The sequence below is a fragment of the Ylistrum balloti genome, unplaced genomic scaffold (genome assembly GCF_031769215.1).
Source record: "Ylistrum balloti isolate Yb309-2 unplaced genomic scaffold, AGI_CSIRO_Ybal_v1 Utg369850, whole genome shotgun sequence".
Lineage (NCBI taxonomy): Eukaryota > Metazoa > Mollusca > Bivalvia > Pectinida > Pectinidae > Ylistrum > Ylistrum balloti.
This window is the reverse complement of record NW_026782003.1, coordinates 51,224-76,607: the sequence shown is the minus strand read 5'-3', so window position 1 is coordinate 76,607 and position 25,384 is coordinate 51,224. Positions and strand designations below refer to the sequence as shown.

General features: G+C 34.1%; 1 protein-coding gene across 1 annotated transcript; it reads left to right on the top strand.

Moving 5' to 3' along the window:
* Positions 1–6,572: 6,572 nt before the first annotated feature.
* Positions 6,573–13,958, top strand: LOC132545588 (GH3 domain-containing protein-like). The gene is made up of 6 exons (XM_060209279.1): positions 6,573–6,731; positions 7,951–9,167; positions 9,448–9,575; positions 10,040–10,182; positions 10,476–10,576; positions 11,686–13,958. Exons 1-6 carry the CDS (start codon positions 6,623–6,625, stop codon positions 11,905–11,907), a joined length of 1,920 nt encoding a protein of 639 aa, XP_060065262.1. The 5' UTR covers positions 6,573–6,622; the 3' UTR covers positions 11,908–13,958.
* The last annotated feature ends 11,426 nt before the right edge of the window (positions 13,959–25,384 follow it).

Below are 25,384 nucleotides of genomic sequence, written 5' to 3'. Positions count from 1 at the left end.
ACGAGTAGCAATCTTCACACAAATACACCGCTGCATACATATCATTTTCATTAAACAAATTATTTCCATCCTCATTTATGAAAATAAGATGGATATTGATATCAAATATTAATATCCCGTTGATGTATGGGAAGTTTCTTACCTTTAATTGTAATGTGGCGATTAGTCAATTAAGAAGATGGCCTGGTTATAGAATTCAACTAAGTGATAAAGTTAACTTGATATGGAGTAAATCTTAGCTGATTGGTACAATTTCATGTAATAAAACTAAAGTGATTGGTCAAATTTTGCAAAATATAAAATATATCTCTGCTGATTGGACAGATCTCGTTTACGTCACTAAGCTATGTACGAGATTTCGATAAAGTTACTGGGATAACTATTGTTATACTGTCTGCCGATCTGGGGAAGGGTTGTCATTATTGGATGTGCCGATCTATCTATTGTGAACGTTATATATGAATTCTGTAATAAAATTATTATATTCAAGTAAACACGGATGTTTTCTTTTTGAACTATGGTTGTTTATTATCCATGAGCAATTACGTGTCCAGTGATAAAGAGGATGTTTAATAGTGTGATGAGAAGTGGAATCTCTGACGACGGTTTTGGAAAATTAAGGAACTCTAGCATTGTTCTCGCGTTCTAACTGGTATGCGTTTGACTGAGGTTAGGTAAAATCTATCTAAGGTAGTTTGGCTGAACATATAAACAGTCTTTCCAATAACAAAACAGTGTCGTTGTACGAGCTTCAGTCAAATGAAAATATCTCGGTATACACATTTGTCGTGCTCTGGTCTTATTCTTGTACTTTTTCACGATTTTCCGTGTAAATCCGTTTTTGTTTATATTTTGTCCTAGTTTTATTGATACTGAGTTTGAATAATGATTGTGTTGACAGGTTGGTATTTTCATGTTGTTTCTTGAGAAAAATCTATTACCTGGTTATGAGAAGTTAGAAACTAAACGTCGGACAAAAACTAGTCTGTTACATACTGTTCCTACATCCACACCGACGTGTCCATGGTGATGATTGCTTAACCACCAATTCAATGGAATTAAATTATGTGTTTGCTCTAGCTGATTATCATAACCTTGAGCCAAATATTATAACATTGGTAGACGTCCGAGAATAACGACCAGGTGGTTACAAATGTATGTCTGTTCTACACACGTGTCGGGGCAAGTTGGTTTTTTGGATAAAAGAACATTATAACGACATTTTTATGATATAATCTTCATGGAAAAAAAAGAGTGGTGAAAAAATAAAAACTTTTAATCAAAGAGCGTGTATTATTCAAATCGACTTTCCCATTAAAACCACGTAGAAAAGTAAGCAGTTGTGTGATATTCGTTTTGCTGTGGCTTGATATGACTTTGCTGTGATCATGGTGCGGCTTTGTTGTGTCTTGATAGTGATGACTTTGCTGTGATCACGATGCGGCTTTGATGTGGCTTGGATAGTGATGACTTTGCTGTGGTTACGGTGCGGCTTTGCTGTGGCTTGGTAGTGATGACTTTGCTGTGATCACGGTGCGGCTTTGCTGTGTCTTGATAGTGATGACTTTGCTGTGATCACGATGCGGCTTTGATGTGGCTTGGATAGTGATGACTTTGCTGTGGTTACGGTGCGGCTTTGCTGTGGCTTGGTAGTGATGACTTTGCTGTGATCACGGTGCGGCTTTGCTGTGGCTTGATAAGTAATGAATTTGCTGTGATAATGCGCGGTTTTATGTGGCTTGGTAGTGATGACTTTGCTGTGATCACGGTGCGGCTTTGCTGTGGCTTGATAGTGATGACTTTGCTGTCATCACGGTGCGGTTTTATGTGGTTTGGTAGTGATGACTTTGCTGTGGTTACGGTGCGGCTTTGCTGTGGCTTGGTAGTGATGACTTTGCTGTGGTTACGGTGCGGCTTTGCTGTGTCTTGATAGTGATGACTTTGCTGTGGTTACGGTGCGGCTTTACTGTGGCTTGGTAGAGATGACTTTGCTGTGATCATGATGCGGCTTTGCTGTGGCTTGGTAGTGATGACTTTGCTGTGGTTACGGTGCGGCTTTGCTGTGGCTTAGTAGTGATGACTTTGCTGTGATCACGGTGCGGCTTTGCTGTGGCTTGATAGTGATGTCTTTGCTGTGATCACGGTGCGGCTTTGCTGTGGCTTGATAGTGATGACTTTGCTGTGATCACGGTGCGGCTTTGCTGTGATCATGGTGCGGCTTTGCTGTGGCTTGATAGTGATGACTTTGTTGTGACCACGGTGCGGCTTTGCTGTGACTTGGCAGTGATGACTTTGCTGTGATCACGGTGCGGCTTAGCTGTGATCATGGTGCGGCTTTGCTGTGGCTTGATAGTGATGACTTTGCTGTGATCACGGTGCGGCTTTGCTGTGATCATGGTGCGGCTTTGCTGTGGCTTGATAGTGATGACTTTGCTGTGATCACGGTGCGGCTTTGCTGTGGCTCGATAGTGATGACTTTGCTGTGATTACGGTGCGGCTTTGCTGTGGCTTGATAGTGATGACTTTGCTGCGATCACGGTGCGGCTTTGCTGTGGCTTGATAGTGATGACTTTGCTGTGATCACGGTGCGGCTTTGCTGTGACTTGATAGTGATGACTTTGCTGTGATCACGGTGCGACTTTGCTGTGACTTGGCAGTGATGTCTTTGCTGTGATAACGGTGCGGCTTAGCTGTGATCATGGTGCGGCTTTGCTGTGGCTTGATAGTGATGACTTTGCTGTGATCACGGTGCGGCTTTACTGTGGCTTGATAGTGATGACTTTGCTGTGATCACGGTGCGGCTTTGCTGTGGCTTGATAGTGATGACTTTGCTGTGATCACGGTGCGACTTTGGTGTGGCTTGATAGTGATGTCTTTGCTGTGATCACGGTGCGGCTTTGCTGTGGCTTGATAGTGATGACTTTGCTGTGATCACGGTGCGGCTTTGCTGTGGCTTGATAGTGATGACTTTGCTGTGATCACGGTGCGGCTTTACTGTGACTTGATAGTGATGACTTTGCTGTGATCACGGTGCGGCTTTGCTGTGTCTTGATAGTGATGACTTTGCTGTGATCATGGTGCGGCTTTGCTGTGACTTGGCAGTGATGACTTTGCTGTGATCATGGTGCGGCTTTGCTGTGGCTTGATAAAAGATGATTTTGTTGTGATCACGGTGCGGCTTTGCTGTGACTTGGCAGTGATGACTTTGCTGTGATCACGGTGCGGCTTTGCTGTGGCTTGATAGTGATGACTTTGCTGTGATCACGGTGCGCCTTTGCTGTGACTTGGCAGTGATGACTTTGCTGTGATCACGGTGCGCCTTTGCTGTGACTTGGCAGTGATGACTTTGCTGTGATCACGGTGCGGCTTTGCTGTGGCTTGATAGTGATGACTTTGCTGTGATCACGGTGCGCCTTTGCTGTGACTTGGCAGTGATGACTTTGCTGTGACTTGGCAGTGATGACTTTGCTGTGATCACGGTGCGGCTTTGCTGTGATCACGGTGCGGCTTTACTGTGGCTTGATAGTGATGACTTTGCTGTGATCACGGTGCGCCTTTGCTGTGACTTGGCAGTGATGACTTTGCTGTGATCACGGTGCGGCTTTGCTGTGGCTTGATAGTGATGACTTTGCTGTGATAACGGTGCGCCTTTGCTGTGACTTGGCAGTGATGACTTTGCTGTGATCACGGTGCGGCTTTGCTGTGGCTTGATAGTGATGACTTTGCTGTGATCATGGTGCGGCTTTGCTGTGGCTTGATAGTGATGACTTTGTTGTGATCACGGTGCGGCTTTGCTGTGACTTGATAGTGATGACTTTGCTGTGATCATGGTGCGGCTTTGCTGTGATCAATGTGCGGCCTTGATGTGGCTTGATGACTGCTGTAATAATATGCGACTTTGCCTTGACGAGATAAGATTTCACCTGATACTTTGGGTTTGATATTCATTTTGCTGTAATGGTATACAAGGCTTTGCAACATCTTGATATAATGTAACCGGGTTGCACAAGGGTCTACGAAAATAACGACTAGGACAACCGGGTCGGGTTCGTTCCTTTATTGATATTCACCAACCGCAATCCATATAATGCAAGTAGTAGCGGTACAAGTCGTATAAAGATTGAACCCTAACTATGGGTTGAGGATCATACGCCTTAACCCGATCATTTATGAAGCTGGCTCTTACAAAATTCTGGATAAATCATATGTACTGAGAGGTGAGAAACACATCTATCTCTAGCCAAAGCTATTTTCCTTCTGCCCAAAACAATTTGGACAAAGAACTTTCCCTCCAAAAATATAGCCAATAAAATAAAAGGTCAATTTAAAAGTTCATGTCAAAGGTCGGGTTAGTTATGAACATTACTCACAAATATCATGCAGAAAAGACATGGACAGTACATGTAACACTGGACAATATATATAGACGGGTAGGTAACATGACCATACCTATATATCAAACATATATACACAGGTACTCTCTACAGGTAAGTGGGTAGCAGTTTCCACCTGTATACTAACACCAGTACATGTACATATATACCACCTGACCTACATGTACAAATATATAAAATACGTCAAATAATTACAAAGAACATAATTATTTCATGTTATACAAATACGGTAAATTAACTGAAAATAAAATACATTATTAAATTAGGTGAAATAGTTCACCTGGCCACAATAAGTAAATAGAAAAAAACCAGATAACTGAAACCTGACGTCACTCTTTTAAGATACTAATTCAAACTCCTAATCATCGATCTGCGCGACCCCTTCTTGGAACACAGAAATATTTTCTTTTCACTATGTCGACCCCGCCTTAGAGCGGAGTAACAACGATTTTCGTTTTGCCGTGCAATTGAATTCTTTTTGTGATACTTAGAAATAATGATAATCATCGTTTTGTCGAAACATCGATAATCTCTGCTTTGTCTCCCTGTGAATTTACCAAGATCGTCGCTATTTTGTCTATTGGAATAAAAAAAAAACGCTTTTCTTTCAATCGGCTTCAAAATATTTTTTGGTTAACATTTGCGGTTCTCTCGGTGTGAAAAAAAATTAGTGGGGCGAAACAAAAGTAAGAATATATCACCCAAGGAAATACAGTCTTCTGCACATCTGTCCTTTAAAATCAATGCTTTGATTAAATATGGTAATTATCTTTTGTGATATAGAACATGTCATTGTACAGGCGCACTCCTCTGTTGACACTGTAATTTTCATGGTATATTCCGGATGACAATCCTTTCCGTCTTTATTATTTTACACCGTACTTTCGGTTTGTTCTTAAATGCGGTAAATAGTATTGTATCCACATCAGGTGTTGTATCATGTTCTGAAATCATGTTTACACGGTGTGGTGTAAACAAACCTGTTTATCCCAACTATTTCCTGCTTTTTGATATTCTTCCTTTAGATATTAGAATGAAGAAATTCGTGTACATAATATCAAACATCGAACTTCCGGTATCAGCACGTATCTGATTGGTCAAATTAATAAACACACGAACTCACTTGAGAAAAAATCGCCGGTTTCGGTAAGTGAAAATATATACAGTTGTCAATGTAAGGTTTTGTAGCCAATACATCGCTTTTAAATACAGGTTATATTATATATAATAAAATAACGGTTTACGATTAAGAAAACGCGTTTAAGATAGTTATCAGGCAGTAAATTGTAATGTTCACGAGGCAGTTTGCGAAATTGAAGTTATGTAAGATATTTCTTGCTGTGTCTTTTGATATGTACGTCATTTATGCATATATTTGACTAAGACTTTGAATATCTTATATTTTGTATGAAAGGAATGAATAGGAAATATATACTCGTACTTTCTTCATCATCGAGTAAAGTACCTGTACTTGACTGCCATCACAGGTGATCGACACCCTGTCTATAATAATATTTGATAATCACTATGAAACTATACTGTTGTATTAGAAGGGGGTAATGAAAAACGCCCAGCTACCATTGGAGTTCAAACTAGCGACTCATCAGTCTCAAGGCAAACACTCTACTGCTCGACTAAGGAAAATATTCTTTAGTATACTACCAAGGGACTTGGCAAAACTACCCCACACATTGTCTATAGTGACAATTTATATAATATAAATATACATGGATTGTGGCTTGGTAAGTTGTGCCAAGTGCCCAAGTCCATGTTGTATGTGGGCAATTTTATGTTTATTGATTCTTACTGACAGAACATCAGACTCATGCAGCAAAAGATTTACTGTCATGACTATTTTTAAGGCATCAAAGTACAGTTCATCAAGGTCAGTTAGTCATTTCTTTTTATTCTTAAAAATTACCTGACTTTTTAAAATTTAAGGTAGTTTTATAAAGCTATATAAATATGCTTGAAAGGGCATCATACCTCAGACTGGTTTGTTTATGAAAGCCACTCAAAATCATTATTATTTGTATCAGATTTATCAAACATATATTATTAGTACAATGTATATGTTAAACATATTCCAGTCTGAAGTTTGCGAATTAGTCATATTCTATAAATGTACATATAAATATGATGGATTTGAATTTTACAAAATAGGATGAGTGATAAAGGCTAAAGTTTATGTTCATCCGTCCTGTGTTACCAGCCTGCAAGGTAACACAATGAAGTGGGGTGTATGTGTGGGTGTGGCTGCAACTATCCTTGGAATCTATTTTTGTCACTTCCTGGTGACTGTCACATGGGGCTCTGTCCTGGCAAAGTTATGGGCAGGTAATTCAGTTGTACACATTATTTATATCTTAAACATAAAGTATTCTGCCATTCTGTTTATTACAGTTCTGAACCAAAAAAAAGGTATTTATGAAATTAACTCAACTGTTGTTGGCATCAGTGTTGTTTAAAGTGTTACAAGCTATCACTCTTTCTGTCATTTTGCTAAGGAAAGCATGTGCTTGAAATATTGAGCATGTGCAGAAAATGGCAATTTAGATAAATGTTTTAGCAGTAACAAGGTATTTGTCATAATTTAGAATAATGATACTGTTGATATATGTATATTACATGCTGTAATATTCATCATGTATAATATCCAAATGACACACACCATTAATTGTCAACAAAGTTTTGCAACAAGCTTGTATTCATAATGAAATATTAAAAGGTAATGCTTTTGGGGGCATGCATGCTACTTTCATTTGTGATATCAAGACATAACAGCAGATGCTGCATGAGGTCTTTACCTAGTAAAGTCTTTACATCACAATTAATACAATACAACTGAACCTACAATTAATCACTAGCTATCATTTAGTCCATTTATAGTCTTCTTTTCTGTTAGTTCCTTAACCCAACTGCCACTCTGTCTGTGTATGCTTGTTAGTAAATCAAAAGTTTGTCAGCACTCTAATAGCTCCAGTCGGTATAGAATTTTTATGAAATTAAAATTTCTAACACTTTCAAATGATAATACTATCTTGAACAATTTTGAGTTGAAGGGTTGACCGGTCAAGGTGAAGGTCACTCTTGCTATTTTTTAAAATCCTCAGCATTCTGGTGGCTTCATTCCTTGACAGATTTTTATCAAACCTCACACACAAGCAACCAAAATGTTTTAGACAACTTCTAGTTTCAGAGTTGTTGGGTCCAGGTCATGGTCACTGTTACTTGAGAGATATTCATCAAACTTCACACACTTATAAGGTGTAAAAGCTTGCAAGGACAATCAGGGGATATGTTTGGTATAATATTATAATCAAAGTTCATAGATGTAATGAATGTAATTAAGTTAAGTGATACAGAGCTAACAGATGAGATTGGCACTGGGATATTCCATAAAAAATTTGTGTTACAAAAATATATTTCATAAATATTGAACTACGATGTTTCATGCATATTTATCAGATAAATGAGTATATGTATGCTATCATAACATATTCATTATGTTTACACATGTAGTCTTTATTGTAATCATTAATTTTTTGTCTTTCAGCTTCTATGCTTGGTGTATGCATAGTGACTTTAACATTGACTATAGATTTTTATAGAAGAGATTTTGATGAGATGCACTTCTACACTATACGAAGCAAGATAAACCATTACATTGCCAATGCTGGCCTTGCTGTAGCTGGCCAGTACCAACAATGGAAAATGGACAAAAGCACCAAAGATATCAAAGCTGCACAAAACGAAATTCTCTTCCAAAGACTTAAAAAAAATAAGGATACAGAATATGGTATCAAATACAAATTTTCTGAGGTAAAAACAAGAGAAGATTTTGTGAAGTGTCACCCTCTGACACGAATCAGTCATTATGAGGATTACATTAATAGAATGATGTCAGGAGAGAAAAATATCTTGACTTCAGCGCAACCGATCATCTTTGCTGTCACTTCAGGAACCTCTGGTAAAAGTAGTGTTATACCAATGATCAAAGAACAAAGAATACTATTTTTCTTGCAAGGAGTAGCTGTAGCATATAATAGTATGATCAAAGCATATCCAGGTTCTAAATCAATTCAAAAGAATCTCAAACTGTTTTACACCCCCAAGATGAGAGAATCACCTTCAGGGATACCTGTTGGTCCTAATTCATCCTCCCCTGCAAACTCAAAGGCAATGTTGAGTCTTTACTCAACCCCAAGTGCTGGATATGAAATTCTCAGTGAACCAGAAGCATTATATGTTCATTTACTGTTTGCCATAAGAGATCGTAATATTGGAATCCTAGAAGCTAATTTTTCCTCTATAGTGTACAATGCACTGCGTGCCCTTGAATATCATTGGGAAAGTCTGGCTGATGACATTGAGAAAGGTTGTATTAGTGCCTCTCTTAAAATTGATGATAGGATTAGATCTGAACTAGATAAGTCATTATCACCTGACATAAGAAGAGCAGATGAGATCAGAGCATCATTCAAAGATGGCCGAATGGGTTTGGTTAAGAGGTTATGGCCAAACTGCAATGTTGTGTTAGGAACAGATACTGGGGCATTTGCCCTCCAAGGTGACATGCTGAGAGAAACTTTCTGCAAAGGGGTCCCCCTCTACTCCCCTCTTTATGCAGCCTCTGAGGGACTTTTAGGGGTGAATATCTGGCCCCTAGAGAGACCGAGTCACTACCTACTGGCCCCACAGTCAATGTTCTGTGAATTCATTCCTGTGGAGAACAGTGATGAAGATCAACCACAAACTTACTTCATGGATCAGGTAAATTTTCTTATCATTTTATACACATGTATTTAATTAGATATGAGAACAAACTCCTGTACTAGGGTTAAATTTTTTGAGGTTATTGCTATTGTTAAATGTACGTTTGAGAAATAACAAATACATTTGATAAATGTCATGGTATAATCAGATTGGATGAGTTTCAATTAGATATATGAATTATATGGAACAATTGATAGAAAAGCAAGTTTTCTTAAAACAAATTACAAAAATGCTTTTGATTGTCTAGATGATAGTCTATGAGAAAGATGTATTACAGGTGGAGAGAGGACGTGTGTATGAACTAGTCATCACTACAGCATCAGGTCTTATGAGGTACAGGTTTGGAGATGTTGTCAAAGTTGTGGACTTTTACAATCAGTGTCCGGTCATTGAGTTTATGTACAGGTGAGTGGAACAGGTAACGGCCACTATATCCAATCAGTCAGTTCTTGATCAATCATTGTGACTTCAAGGTGAATATAATGTTATACAGTCAACATACAAGTTTTATTAAAAAAGCAGGGTTATATTACTGAGTTAAGGACTCAACAAAAAATCTAATCAATGCTTATGTCAATATACAGTGGATTTAAGAATGTAATAATGTCCCATCTTTACTCTGCAGTGAGTTTTTCTTCTTCTACCAAGTTCAAGCTTGTGAGTTACATATATAGTGAGGTTCTTTACATGGAAAAATATGTAATATGATATGGATCAAAAGGATGAAAATAATCTTAAATCCATATAGCTCCAAAAAGTCTTATGGATATTTGAAAAGAATAGTCCAGCGAGTTTCAGTATCTTAAATTCTATGATATCATAAATACACTTTTTATGATGTGGTATTTGAAGTCATTAATGTTATACAGGCAGGGCCAGCTGTTGAATGTACGAGGGGAGAAAACATCTGAAGTGGCATTATTCAAAGCTTTATCAGAAGGCGTGGCTCACTGGCCTGGGGCAAAGCTGGTGGATTACTGCTGTGCTGAGAGTGTGTTGGTGGAGGAAGAGGGTAGGTGTATGTATGGTCAGAAATGTTGTCAAATAAAAGGAGGAGAGACAAAAGCACTTCAACTTATCAGTGGGGAAAATGTGATAAAGGTTTTTCTAAGTAACATACCATGTGCATTAACTTTCAGATAAGAAACCCACTGAAGAGAAAGAACTGGTGGCCCTTTGTGGCTGTTCATCACAATTAGTCGTTATTTCAAAATAATATTTCTGTATTGTAACATAACCATTAAATGTAGTGTTTTACAACATGTATGCTGTATTGATAATTTCATACAATGCTTACACCATCAGATCCGAAAGACAAGGAGAGTTATGTTCCATTCTACCATGTTTTTGTTGAACTCGAACAAGAAACTTCAAATTTTGTCTTGCTTGATGAACAGAGGAATCTTGTAAGTAAACATTTCTGCTTTATGAAAATATGGAATTAAGAACAAAATTATTTAGAGTCTTAATTTTGTCTGGAGCATAACGCTAAGATTATAACAGGTTTCAATGTAACTGCATAAGTGGGTAGATCTCAACAAAGAAAAGTGCAGTGCACTATGACTAACATTCTGTTGCATAAATTATGAGTTATTGCCATTTCTTATTTTCTATGCTTAAATTTTGTCTGAAGCATTACACTAAAACTGTGCTAGGTGTCAACATGAAACTTCATAAGTAGATAAGTCTCAACAAGGAGAATTGCAGTGCATAAGAACCATCACTCTTTTTTTTTTTTTTGCATGATTTAGGAGTTATTGCCCTTTTTTATTTTTCATACTTAAATTTTTTCCAGAGCATTGCACTAAAACTGTAGTGGTGACAACATGAAACTCCATAGGTAGATAGATCTCAACAATGAGAAGTACAGTGCACCAAAACCATAGCTCTCTTTTGCATAATTTAGGAGTCATTGCCCTTTGTTATTTTTCATACTTAAATTTTGTCCAGAGCATTTCACTAAAACCTATAAGAGGTATAACATGAAATTTCATAGGTAGATTAATCTCAAAATGAAGGAGGACAGTGCATAAGAATCGTAACTCTCTAATTTCCTTTTGTTATTTTTCATACTTCAATTTTGTCCCATTTTGGGAGAATAACCAGTCTCTGATTGGCCTTGTTAAAATAAGTCCCAAAATTTGATAAGTCATGAATATTTAGGCAAGTGACATATCATATTATCTTTAGAGTTTAATATATTTCATATTACATCGGCACAAGAGTAAGACTCCATTTATCTTATAACCTTTATTAAAACTAACTTCCTGGTATGATAAATTTTATTTTGATGTAGATTCTACACTTTTCACTACCGCTACAATCATATGATGTCATCAACATCCCAGTTAAGTGATAAAATAATCTATAAAACTATTTTATAATTTTTTGTGTTTTTGGAGAATAAATTTTGATAACTAATTACGTTATAGAGATGAATTCAGGTTTTGTGTTGGATAAAGTCATGTTGATATTTATTATATAACAGAACTGATTCTGAGTTACTAATCGACAGGTGGATGAGTCTTTATGTAAACAGTCCTATGTATACCAGTCATTCAGGAAGAAAGGTAGTATTCACCCAATGAGGATTCATATAGTCAGCCCTGGTACATTCCAGAAACTCCGCGACTTCACCATAGCAACTACCTCAGCGTCTGCCAATCAATACAAAGCTCCCCGGGTCCTGAAGAGAAAGGATGCTGTGGAAATGTTAATGAAAAATGTGGTTAAATAAAGATGTGTCTTGCCAGTAGCATAAGATATTGATAGGAGAGTAATTTAAAATATAACTGTATACAAGAATGATTTCTTCATCATGAAAAGGGCATTTCAAAATACAAGTAATTTATTGATGAATTCATATTAGCTTATTAGATTTATACCTACGTGTATATGTCCTACTTGCCAATATAGGATTGTTATACAGTGATCTCAAAGCTGAGTAAAAACAGCCTACCATTTATCTACATCAAACTTACTTTTTATATACATGTATATCAATAGGTTAAAATCATACTACATATAGTTACAAACGGAGGTGTTTTTAAAACAAATTATTGAAGCTTGTTAAAATCACAGAAAGTGAAATACTTTTTTCAGATATTTTGTCTCAAAGTCACATAAATGTACCATGTATACATATATTTTTTAATTGTTAGACATTTTGGATAAGTTGATTTGAATGTTAGTAGGTACAAATCCTGATATGGTCTCTTACATTTTTACTACTTTGATTGGTATGTTGTATGATTCTTTATTCTAAATCTTTTGAATGTTACTGGATTCACATATTTTTGTCTTTTTGTTATACTTTGGTAAAGAACAACTGTTGTGTGTCCCTCTAAGATAATATCCACAGTTGGATTCATTTATTTATAGTTTCTGGACTTCAGTAAAGTTGGGTGTTGGGTGTATCTACATGGTGACATCTGCAGCTTGAAATATTTTGACCTACTTACAGTTTTTGGACTTGTTAACTTCACATTGTGTGAAACATCTACCTCATTAGACATTATTATATAAGACAATAATGATAATTAAATTAATTACCAATAAAGGTAGCTGGATATAAAAGTAAAATACTCAATAAGGCAAACATATTTGGATCAACATTGTGATTGTATACAGATTTTTCAACTACAACGGTAACACATATATATGTATTCTGGTCATTTGTATACACCTATTAACTCATTGGAGCTATTTATAGTTTATAGAAATATTTACACATGTGTGTAAAATGGCCTTTTTCTACTTCCTGAGTGGATCACAACAGCCATTTGTTACGTACATGACTAAACTGGTGCTTTGTATACTCAGACCAGTGGAGTTGCTGCTGAAGTTCAAAGATTTGTATTCAATTACATTACGGGCTCTTTAATTTAAACATTTTTGGATGTGCTATTGTCTTTAAAGTATTAAGATATCTTTCTGTTCCACTTTACTTGTACTAAACTTTACACTGCTGTTTTTCATGGTATATCTTAAGATGTGGTACAAACAGTTTTAAGACACAGACTTCAAAGCATTTATTGTAACATCAATTTTCAGGGCATTGAAGTCATTTTGGTTAATGTTTTTAGTTCACCTGTCTGAGACCATGTGAGCCTATACCATGGCAGCCCTTGTCAGTTAGTCATTAATCTATCTGGTGGCAACTTTCCTATTTGAATAAATTCCTCTCAAGAAGCAAAAGCACTTGGTGAAAATATTAGGCCTCTAGTAAACTGAGATGAAGAGCTACTTATTTGTTCAGATGAATGTCCTTGATTCACTTTCAAGGTCACAGGTGATGAAGATGATAAAATCTTAAAACATCTTCCTCTCAATAACCACGAGGTCCTGTGTCATGATATTGAACATTTAGCTTACTTGTATGAATAGCTACCAAGTTTGTTCAAAAGAATAACTTTCACCATGTTCAAAGTCACAGAGGTCAAATTCATAACTTTTTGTTCATATGGCTTATTCTTTGGAGTTTTGATATTTGGTCAGTTGCTTTCAAAGATGAAGGGCTACAAATTTTTGATGTGAAAATGAAAGTTACCGAATACACTTGTTCAATCAAGTATAAGTCCAAGAACAGGTAAATGATACAGGCCCTTCGGACCTCTTAATAAATAAATATTTGTAAGTCCTTGATATTTTAGAAAAGAAAAAAAATATTTCCTTACTTGAGTAATACATGTCTTAAAAAATCCATGCTGTGAGCTAATACACAATTAATTAGGAATGAAATAACACAATTAACAAGGAATGAAATATTTTTCTGTTTCTTAAATTTAACAATGCATTTAAAGCATTCTTGAAATGTCAGAAATATTTTAAGATGCAATTTACAATTATTATTATTTATAATGTCTTCTAACTGTTTGCTGGTGAAATACACTGTATTAAGAATTATCTATTCGATAAATTTGCCTGTAAATCACTATTTCAGTGATCATAAATGTTTTAAGTGCTCTGACTATGTATTCATTAATCTAAATATAAAGAACCCCCAAAAATTTTCGAGGGTAGCATACAGTCACAGCCTTTTTCCATCCATTGGTCCATCCATTCATGTCTGGGTTATGACTTTGCCAAGAGTTAACCAAGGATCATGAAACTTGGCATACACATTGGTCATACTAAGGTGATGTCCAGTGTACCAAATTCAGAGCCTGCAACCCCTCAGTTATGGAGTTATTATTCTTTATAAAAATTTGGTGTCTAAATTAAAATCTGATTACAGTGAAACTAGGATAATGAAATTGGGTGTATACATTGATCATCCAAAAACATTGTGCAGTGTACTAATAACAGAGTTATTGCCCTTTTTAAAAATTTTGTGTAGGGAGCAAAACTATGCCTTCAAAAAGAAGGATGATGAATTTTGATATATACATTGGTCATTCTAAGACAATGTGTGGTATACTAAACTCAGGGCCTGCAACCCCTTTATTACAGAATTATTGCCCTTTGTTAAAACATTGTGTCCCAAATTTTTTTTGAATAAACTGATACTGTTATTTGCCTTTGTTGTGGTCAGTTTCAACAACTTCAAAGACATACTGAGAATTCTTAGGAATCTGATGATACAATGTATCAGTAATGTATAAAATCTATCTATCTATAGATGATACACATGTAAACTTTTTGTTGACCAATCAGAACAGTGCTTTTAGTTAAATACATTTTTTTAATTCAATGCAGATGAAGTCAAAATTATATGTTTAGTGCTTGCTTTACTTTTTCTGTGTTAAGCTATTCATGCAGTAAAAGAAAACAGCAGAATCTTGTATTGCACAGTCCATAAAAATAGTGCTGGCATATTGTTGAGCATTTATAGACTTAAGTAGTTTGGACCAGGATTTCCTTTTGATACTGTTACTGTGAAAGTATTCTGCTGTGATGGAAAGGCGTTTACCACAGAAATTCTGTCTATTTCAGTAAGTTTATGTGCAAATTTTTCTATATGACTATCTATCCATAAAAGCATAATGTTTTTTTATTGTTTTTTGAGAAATTCTCCGACAGATATTCTGGCCAATTAAGTAGTTCTTTTATGCATCATCAACAGTCCTTAGCAGAGAAAATATGATATTTGTTCACATTGCTAAAACAAACTTTCCCGGAGTTTATGAACATGTAGGAAATTTTCTTTGTTGCATTTCACAAAACACAATGTAAAGTGTTTTGCACTTTCAGTTATACCTGTTCTTCACAGCATTACAGTCCATGCCTTTACCTTGAACTTGTCTTTGTAACATAAAAGTACACTGATGAGTTTTTCTATGTACCATGATGATAGCTCTTTGTATTAAAGTCTTTTTCATTTATGACCCTTATATGTGCTTATCCTTTTGATGGAAACACTAATCTGAATATTTACTTAGTGAACTTAACTGGTTGCCATGCATTTTTTTTAGTATCTATGATAAACATGTATAGGGTTAAATCTGTAGTAATGCTGTTACTCTCTAAGTCCTTTCCTGTACTTTCAAGTTTAAATTTGATTAAATTATTACATTTTAAATCAATTTATAAAAGAAATTTGGAGACAAAAGCGTCATATAATTTTTATAGATTTTTTTATTCAACTTGTAATTGTGACAACATCTTTTTATTTGTTACATGGATCTGTACATAGGAACACACATAAGAATGATCAATATCAGAAAACAAAAGCAAACTGGATCAAAATGTTCAAGAGAGAAAATAACCAAATGATAGCCAGGATATGCACCAAATCACGCACAACATGAGATACAATGGACCACTGTAATACTGAGACAGACAACACTTTCTATATATATATGGCAACACTAATAGTCTATTGTCAATAATTGATAAACAAAAATGATATATCAGATGTGTTTATAAGTAAAACTAAATGCATAGGATAGTATTCAACCTTTTCTCACTTGATAGGACTGTTAATTGTTAACTGTTTATTTAAACTGACTATAGAGGCTTCCTCATTTGGGAATTTTCTTTACAAACTGATAGTTTCTAATGAATGGCATTTTTTGCACATCAAATATTCCATTAAAACTTTGAAATATCTTCTAAGAATCCATTGAATTTTCAAAATTAATTCTGCATTTTTAAATAATGAAGATAAAATGTAAATTTCTGGTACAAGAAGTTGAAAAATATGACAATGCAGTAAATAACAGTCCCCCACCAAAATTCATATGCCAAGAACATACTGCAAGTGAACCCATGCCCTAAGTAAGAAAGTTCCACTGGTGAGTAGTGTAGGAGAAAGAGCCTGGAGAATTCATTTCATTGATGCAGGTCAAAGGACATACTGTACATCAGACTACTTTTCACACCTGACATACTGTCTCACCAAGGTATTAAATTACTATAATTAGTAGTGTTGAAGATAGGGCTCAGCGAACTATTTTCTTTGATAGAGGTCAAAGGTCAAATAAGGTCAGAGTTACATATATGTGACATGTCACAAACACTCTCACCAAGGTGAATCCATATACAAGTATAAATCTCTTATGATAAGTAGTGTGGAAGACAGGGCTCTGATAAACTTTTACTTTAGAGTAGATCAAACGTCAAAATGCACATCAAACTGACCTACCAGGTACTTTCGATACATGACATCTCACCAAGGTGGACCAATATCCCAAGTATAATGATTCAACGATCAGTAGTGTAGAAGACTTGGTGGGGGACTAATTACTCTTTTTTGGACACACATATTGCAATCTAGAACATACAAACTGAAGTGCTAGTAGTTGTAAGATAAGCATTGTAAAACTTTCTTCTAGATATCAGTATGGACTCAGTAGAATTCTGATCCCAAATGAATAGTAAACTGGACTTGATGAGCAATCTTGTAAATGCCAATGGGTGATAAAAAAGAACAGTTATCTGATACCAAAGAGTGGAACAGATAAGTGGTCTTCTAAATTATGAAATTTAACTGCACCAAGCTTAAAAAGTACAGATAAACATCTTCCAGTTAACTGGTTTGTACCACCAGGGTCCAGACTGATACTAGATAGACACAAGAGAGCGACTGACTACATACTCCCTGGAGAAGTTTTCGGGAGCATAAAAAAGCAACAGTGCAATGTTGGAAGGAAGTTCTGTACATAACACTGCAGGATCCAAATTATATTACAAAGACTATAAATGAATAAAAACAGTGGAAGCTTCTTGGATAAATGCTCTATAACAGCTACATGTCCTGTGGTGATAAATGCACCATGCATAGACTACCACGTACATGAATTTTAACTTGGCAACATGGAGTGATAATTACTCTAATAGGGTACCTGTATGTCACTGATACATAAACTACATTTCAATAGGTCAAACGAGAAGAGATATCATAATGTATGTATAAATTTAAGCAATTGTTGACATTTGATGAAATATCAATTTAAAAATGCTTTACAACAATTTTTACTAAAATATTCACAATTATAACTCATGAACTACACAGCTGTTAAGCTGCGTTTTGTTCTACATACAAGTGTCTAGTCTGTCAACTTGATTCTGGACATTATTGGACCTGTATGACCGATACAATGTCTTTAGGTACCAGAGAGTGTCTTTTATGTCAGTGGTATGGTAAATACCCTTCAATTTTGATGGCAGTAATTACATCACAAGCAATACTTTTCATGAATTATCATCTGAAAAATTTCTTAAAAATGCAGATATATATCAACATAGGTAAAAATATTTTACTTTTTTGTCATTAATACAGTTTGATTGAAATTCAGATTAATTGTAATATAGTGTTACCATCAAATTGAAGGATATTTGTCATACTTTGGTATCAATGCATATAGCAATCTACAACAAGAAAGCACACTGTAAAGAACATCACATAATAAAAATATTTGATAGATATTAAGCTCAAAAGGTAATCAATTTTCTAAAGACCATTAAATAATGCTTCAAATAAAATGTCATTATTAAATGACTTGGTCAGGAAGAAATCTGAAATTTGTACACTGTACTTATCTATGTACCTTATTAAGATTTCTTTCATTGAACAACCTCCTTCATTCCTCTTGATTTGAAATCTATCAAATGTCTCATGTGTGATGAACAAGAAATATAGTATAATAAAAACAAATGCACAACAGAGAAAGGATATATTAATGAGACTTAATTGTATACAAGACATGTAAACACCAGTACATGACTGACTTTAGTCAAGAAGACCAACTGTACAATATTTTATAGGCTATGAACAACATCTTGACAGAAAAAGTCAGGAAAGTCATTTTAACCACACAGCACAATATATTGGCACTTATTGTCTAGTAAATAAAACCCATTTTAATCAAATTTTCTTTAAATGTACACCTATAACATGCATGGATATCAACTGTACACTGTTCAAATCATTCTCACAAGGAAAGGATACTTCCTCTATCATCTAAACTATGACTAATATCAAATGAGAAAGTTTATTCTTCTAGCTTTGAATAATCTAAAACACCTCCAATTCATTTTTCAATCTATACTAAAAAAGTGACATACAATTCTTAATGATTGGAGGAATGTATGTTTGTTGTTTGTCATAAAATTTCAAAGTTATATCTTAGAGAATCGGCCAATAGAGCATTGCTTTCAATTAAAATTTTGAAAAATAGCTGTTCTGGAACAATTGAATATTTTACGTCTGTCAAGAAATTATCTATTATTGAATATTTTTAAAAATAAAAAGACAAACCAAATTTGAAAAAAATAGAGAGAAAATTATGAAGGACACTCCAGAATTTTGTATTAAAAAAAAAAGTTTTTCAGTACCTTGAAAGTATTCTACATTTTCCAACCATTACTATACAATAATGTTGAAAATACATGTAAATACATAACACAAGCTAGCAGGCAATGATCATACTCCTTTCTTACCTTTCACTGGACCTCAGCTTATATCAGTAGATGGGTATTTATTAGGTAATATTTACATAAAATCTACCGTGATTCAGGCATACATTGATATGACATAGAAAACTTAAAGTATAAACATTAAAGTGACAATTCAGTTTCTATTGGATGGAGAGAAAGGATGGATTTAGTTTCGTACTTCATTAATTAATGCACTACATAAAACTTGTAAAATTTCCTAGAAAATGCTTGCCTACAAGTATTAAAAGCACTATGTCATCTTTTTTTTTTTTTGTACAAAAATTGCTTTGTTTGTATAGATGATATAATCATCAAGCTTGATAAAATTAGCCCTGTACTTCAAAGTTATAATTCATAAAGTACAGGCCTAACTATACATTTCCTCACTGTCACAGTGTGTTGTGTTTACCACGAGTGATATCACTGTACCTCTAAAAACATATTTTAAATCTAATTATAAAAAAAAAGATTTTGATATAAAGTGAGAAACCTCATGTCTGAACCAATATTGATCTTCTATATGTTTGGCACATTTTCTAGTCTCATACTCTGATACTTAAAACTGCCCCTAGGGACCTGTAGGTCGCTGCTGGCACCCAGGGACACACCGTAAATGTCCCTGCTGGCACCCAGTGGCATATTACATGTATGCTCCTGCTGCACCAGAACATATGCACTTTAAGAAATTCCAATCAGACATCTGAACGTTATTTCTTTTCTGCAACCTTCAAAAATAAAAATAAAGGTGCAAAAACATTGAATTTTCTTTGATTGGATCCAAATTTTGTATTTCAAGTTGCTTTTGGAATGTATTGGGTTTTAGCAAAAAAAGTTTCAGCTACCGGTATGATAAAAGCTATCACATTTTGTATACAATGCACTATTTATAACTGATATCTAATATGGTTTTAGTACTGTCATCAACATTAACAAAAATAAACTTTGTTAAATAGCTAAACATATCAACTGCAATTTAACTTTAAAATCTGAATGTGTAATTAACATACAAGCATACTTTGAAAATAATAATAAATTTTCAATAAATGCACTGTTGAAATAGTTCAAATCTGTGATGCTCTCCTTTAGTTTAACCGGATATATGGATGGTATGTAGGCATTTTGTACATACATGCATCAGGATATGGTATCCATGGATAAAGGACAAGATGAAGCCTTACTTATTACAAGTCTAATTTTAAGAGTATCATTATTTTTTATAGATTTTGAACACATCTATGCAACTATTGCAAAAATATTAATTTAAGTTGATGTTATTTCTGTCACTCAGAGCAATCATTAACATATCTTACGACAGACCTACTATATCCCATATCAAAATTTTTTTAACGTGAGGCACACATTTACCATTGGTCAGTTTTCTTACTCTGGACAAGGATCAAAGTAATCAACTAACTACAATTACATGTAGCATACAGAGGACTTCATTTCCAGTACAGTAAACATGTGCCAGACGCTACTATAGTAGGGACTGAGTTTGAGCAAAAACGCATTGTGTTGATTATTTTCTTTTATGTGAGGAATATATGAATGTTCTTTTGTAACATTAATTGGATGTAGACGATACATGACTTTTTTTTTTTTTAAAAAAATCACCATTTAGCCCAGATGGATATAAGATTCAAACTATTGTACAGATATGTCAACAACTTTAAAGGAAAAACATTATCTGTTAAAGAGTGAAATCACTTGGGAGTACTATCATCATTGATGACCTTTCAATTTATGGAGGTCATTTGGTTGTGACTACGGACTAACTACAACAACCTCTGAGCTCAATGAACATTTATGGTCTGCGATTGATTGGAGGATATCAAAGACTGGTTACTGGGACAAGGTCTGTATGAATGAAGGACTGGGTACTAGATTAAGGTCTTTATAAACCAATGACTGGTTACTGGGACAAGTTCTGTGAAGGAGAACTGGAACTATGCAGGATTTCAACAGGATATGGTTGATGTAATTGGCAGAGATGTGTAATAAGTGTACAATACAACTTCATGTGTTACATGGGGTTAACAACTCAGTGTTGAAGACTAAAATTTTCTCAAAAATTTTACAGTTAAAATTAAATATTGAAATCATTACAAACAAGATGTTATCCAAAAATGACTTGTCTGTACATATTGGATATGAAGAAAGTAAATGATGAGTGAATATTACCCTCAAATGAATTAAAGATAACATTTCTCCGGTAATCAGCACAATCAAATTTATGATCATATTCATTACTTGTACCTGTGAATTAGATGATAAATACAGGCCAAAATGATTGTTTAGTATGAGTATCATTTCTCCAACAAATACCTCACATCTACAGTGTCGTTTCTAATTTCTAATTAGACAACAATTACTGAATTATCATAGTCTTTTAAACATGTTAGACTGTAAATGGTTTGGTCCTATAAGTATCATCAAAAGTCTTCTTCATATAGCTTTAGTCTTTTCTATTTGAATGTTTCAAGATGTTATTAATCACCATATTTCACATAAACACTTCACAAATGTATTTGAAATTTTTGGTTAAATTAGAAACTGTCAACGCAACTCTGCCTTTGATAATTGGTCCTTAGATTGTGGTGGAAACTATGGAAAACTAGGTTGAGCAATAGACATATACCCTGGCTCCATTAATTGACTATATTTGTAATAAGAAACATTTTTTGTTAGTGTCCTAAGTAAACATATCAGTGATACAGATATTAACGCTGCAGACACACATTGAATTGTACACTGTTCTTAAACTAAACTTGAACAACATAATTCATCTGGTATATCATTATACCATACATTTTGCATTTCAATACAGAGTATTTACTAACTGCCACAGATACATCCAAAACGTGTCAAATTTTAGTTAGTAGTATGAGGTTTAAATGTGACTTGGGTATTCACAAAATGCTTATTACATTTAAGTACCATTCTGAAACATTTTACAGCTGTTATATTTTACTAGACAAAACGTAGACAAGCCCATAGCATACAATATCAAACAAATTTCTTCAAAACCATAAAATTGGACTTCTTAAGTCAAATCTGGTCACAAATATTTTTTTCATTGAATCTTCAAAAACTTTATCTAATTGAGCAAGGGTATATTGAGTATTTTTATGCATGTCGTTACGGAGATGTTTATCTAAATACAAACAAACCATTTTCAGTTTAAACCAAAATTATGAGGACTTAAAGAAGTGTTTGTTAATTGCCTCCACTTCAGCTCTTTAACTCTGATTGAACAAGCCAAAAACCTGTTTTTAAAGCAAAATACAACATTCATCATAATCCAACATTGATAAAAAATTACAATTAAAGCATTCTGAATCTTTAAGTTTGTTTTGATCTAACCCCCACTTATATGGCAATGTATAATATCTGATTGATACAATTTTCGTATATCATTTAAACTTTTACAATAAATCATTGCTAACCTTAATTTTCCTTCCATTGATTGTTTGGTGACAAAAAAAAATGTATCATCAACTTTTTCTTAACCTGAATGCATTATTGAACTTAAACTTAAGACAGCTGAATGGTGGACTGTAACCTTGATATGATATACACAAATATGCAGGTGTATCATACCTCAGAAAAAGTTCAAACACAGACTACATATACCCAATCTACAGACCATCCAATTAAAAGTATACACCAGATGCAAAACACATGTTTGTACATTTCAAATTTATGATGCCAATTCCTAAAACTACTCTTAACAACGATTAACTTTGACGTATAAAGGGTACATTTCTTAAATAAAAGTTGCTGCTATAAAACCATTAAGTTGAAATTTTTAAACTAATTTTAAAATAGTTTCCTGATGTGAAGGTAAAAACATCTTTGTTGACGTTTTATAAAAAAAAAAAAATCAAGTTGGTGATGATAATAATTTTAACCAAATATTTAAGCTGCCTCTTGTTCAAATCATCTAGTTCTTAATGTACATATATGTATGTTATAATTGTCTGTAACACTACCAGTCTAATATTACAACATAGAATTCCCAGTTAGTGTTCAAAGTTTGTTGTAATAGCATGATCTATAAAACTTTTATGATTTAGAAGCCAGTATAGTGATAATAGTTATACTAATTGACTGTTTCATAACTTTCGTTATATTATATCACCAAGTATTTCACAATTCTTGTTCTATCTTCGATAATGCCTTTTAAATAACCATCAAATAAACGTCCAAATTTGAAGCAGTTGTAAATTTAAAAAGTATAATCAGAATATAATATACAATTCGTTGACAAAAATTGATCTGAAAAAAAAATGGATTTAATACTGGTAAAAAAAAAGGTAGTTGTGTACCACATGCCGTGAGGTTATATCACATATTACAGACTAGATCACTGATCGTCATGAGCTACTACAGTATAGTTACAGATGTGACTAGTGAACAACATAATAGGATTATACATTTTATACCAGAATATATTTACTGGGTTGAATATGGTTTCAAATATCTGAAATGTAATTGTCTTAACAGAGTGTTATTCAAAAATAGACAGGGAGACAGATTTTATACAAGTGTGCAACATTTGTTTCAGAATCCAATTTGATTTCTTGTAGTATGCCTATCATATACAGAATGTATTGTATAAACAGGTAAAATAGTAAGTACATATTAGATAGACAGACTTTACACTATAAAGCTTTATACAAACACGGGTTTGTGGGCTTCCTAAAGAGAAAGTAGACTTCTGTTAATGAAACAGCAGTCTTTAAAGACTTGTTTATGTTGTTTGTACATCTGTTTAATCAACAAATACTCTTTATTTAAAATTAGACAATGGAAGATTCATTGCAATCATAAGACAGGGTACAGGCTTATGCTTCCTATATTGCAATGCAATGATAGAATTAAGTATTTAACAAGCACTATGATAATATAATGAAAAATTATGGAGTCAGACAACCAGAAATTGTTCAGTACAGGATTATACAGGTCTGATCACATTAGTCAATATCACAGGAAGAACCACTACTGCTAAATCTATCACAATTAGCAATCAGTAATCTACAACTACATTGTATACATCAACATGCACTGCCAAAAAACTAGAATACTAAAACTAAATTATAAAAAAAAACAGAAAGAAAAGATATTTTTTAGTGTCACATTTGTTGGAAATAAGAATAGAGATGTACGCACTTAAAAGCAGAATTCAGTATTTATGGACGGCCAGTATCATTCAATAGCCGGTGACCATTTATATCAACATAATGAAAAACATTCGGAGAGTCAGTTGTTAGCCAAATAAGGCCCAAGCACGTACAAATTATTTGAAGTACCTCTCACCACATTGTTAATATGGGTATTACAAATATTTCTGCTACACTTTTTCAGTCTTCCACATAGTGCAAACCAGGTATTGAAAAGATGTGTTTAAATTTTATAAATTTACAATTACATGTACGTATTTTTAATGAATTAACAATTTAAGATTCTTTCTCAGTGAGCCATAGCGATTGGTTCAATGGTTTCAAGATCTACTTCAGTTGTTGACAATGAACAAAGCATGGGATGGGATAGTTCCTACATCTGTAACAAAACTGTTGAAAGGTGTTTCTAAATTGTATTCAATTCAAATTCTCTGTATATTGGAAATCTTTGTTATACTTCAAGAAAAAGAATTTATTGTTGTTTTAAGTCTTATTAACAGTCAGGGTCATTTAAGGACCTGCCAGATTTGGGTGGTGGAGGAAAGACAGAGTTCATGGAGATAAACCATGGACCTGTGGCCAGTACCTTTTGACTGACCAAATGTAGCCTTGGAACCTGCAACCCATGATTGAAGGGCTAGTGATAGGCTGTCAATTTAACAACACAATCATATGTTGTGAAATCATGTAAGACAATTTGACTCTGATAGAAATTCTCTATAAGGCTTTCTATCTAAAGCAGCTTGAGGACATAACAACCGAAATGTATTTTTACATTTCAGTTCAGTTTCATTTTCCTCTACCACTAAGTAACATAATATCAATTTACAATGTGTTTATCACACCAGCAAAAATAATTTAAAATAGGTAATAAAACTTTGTGGTAATAATAAACAGCTCTTCAGTATATCATGAACAATGAATGTAGACCTTTCTACTACTCTTCATGCAAGTTGCTAGATTTACTACAGAATGAGTAGTATTATACCAGATGTTGTGGAGACATACACTTACAAAGTCATCTCAATCGTTGTGTTTAAAAAAGTCCTTATTTGAAACTACTTAACAAAATTCTAATAACCAATTGTAATTTAACAGATTTGATTTAGATTTATTTTATATTATAACTGTAATAGTAAGATCCAGGTTTGA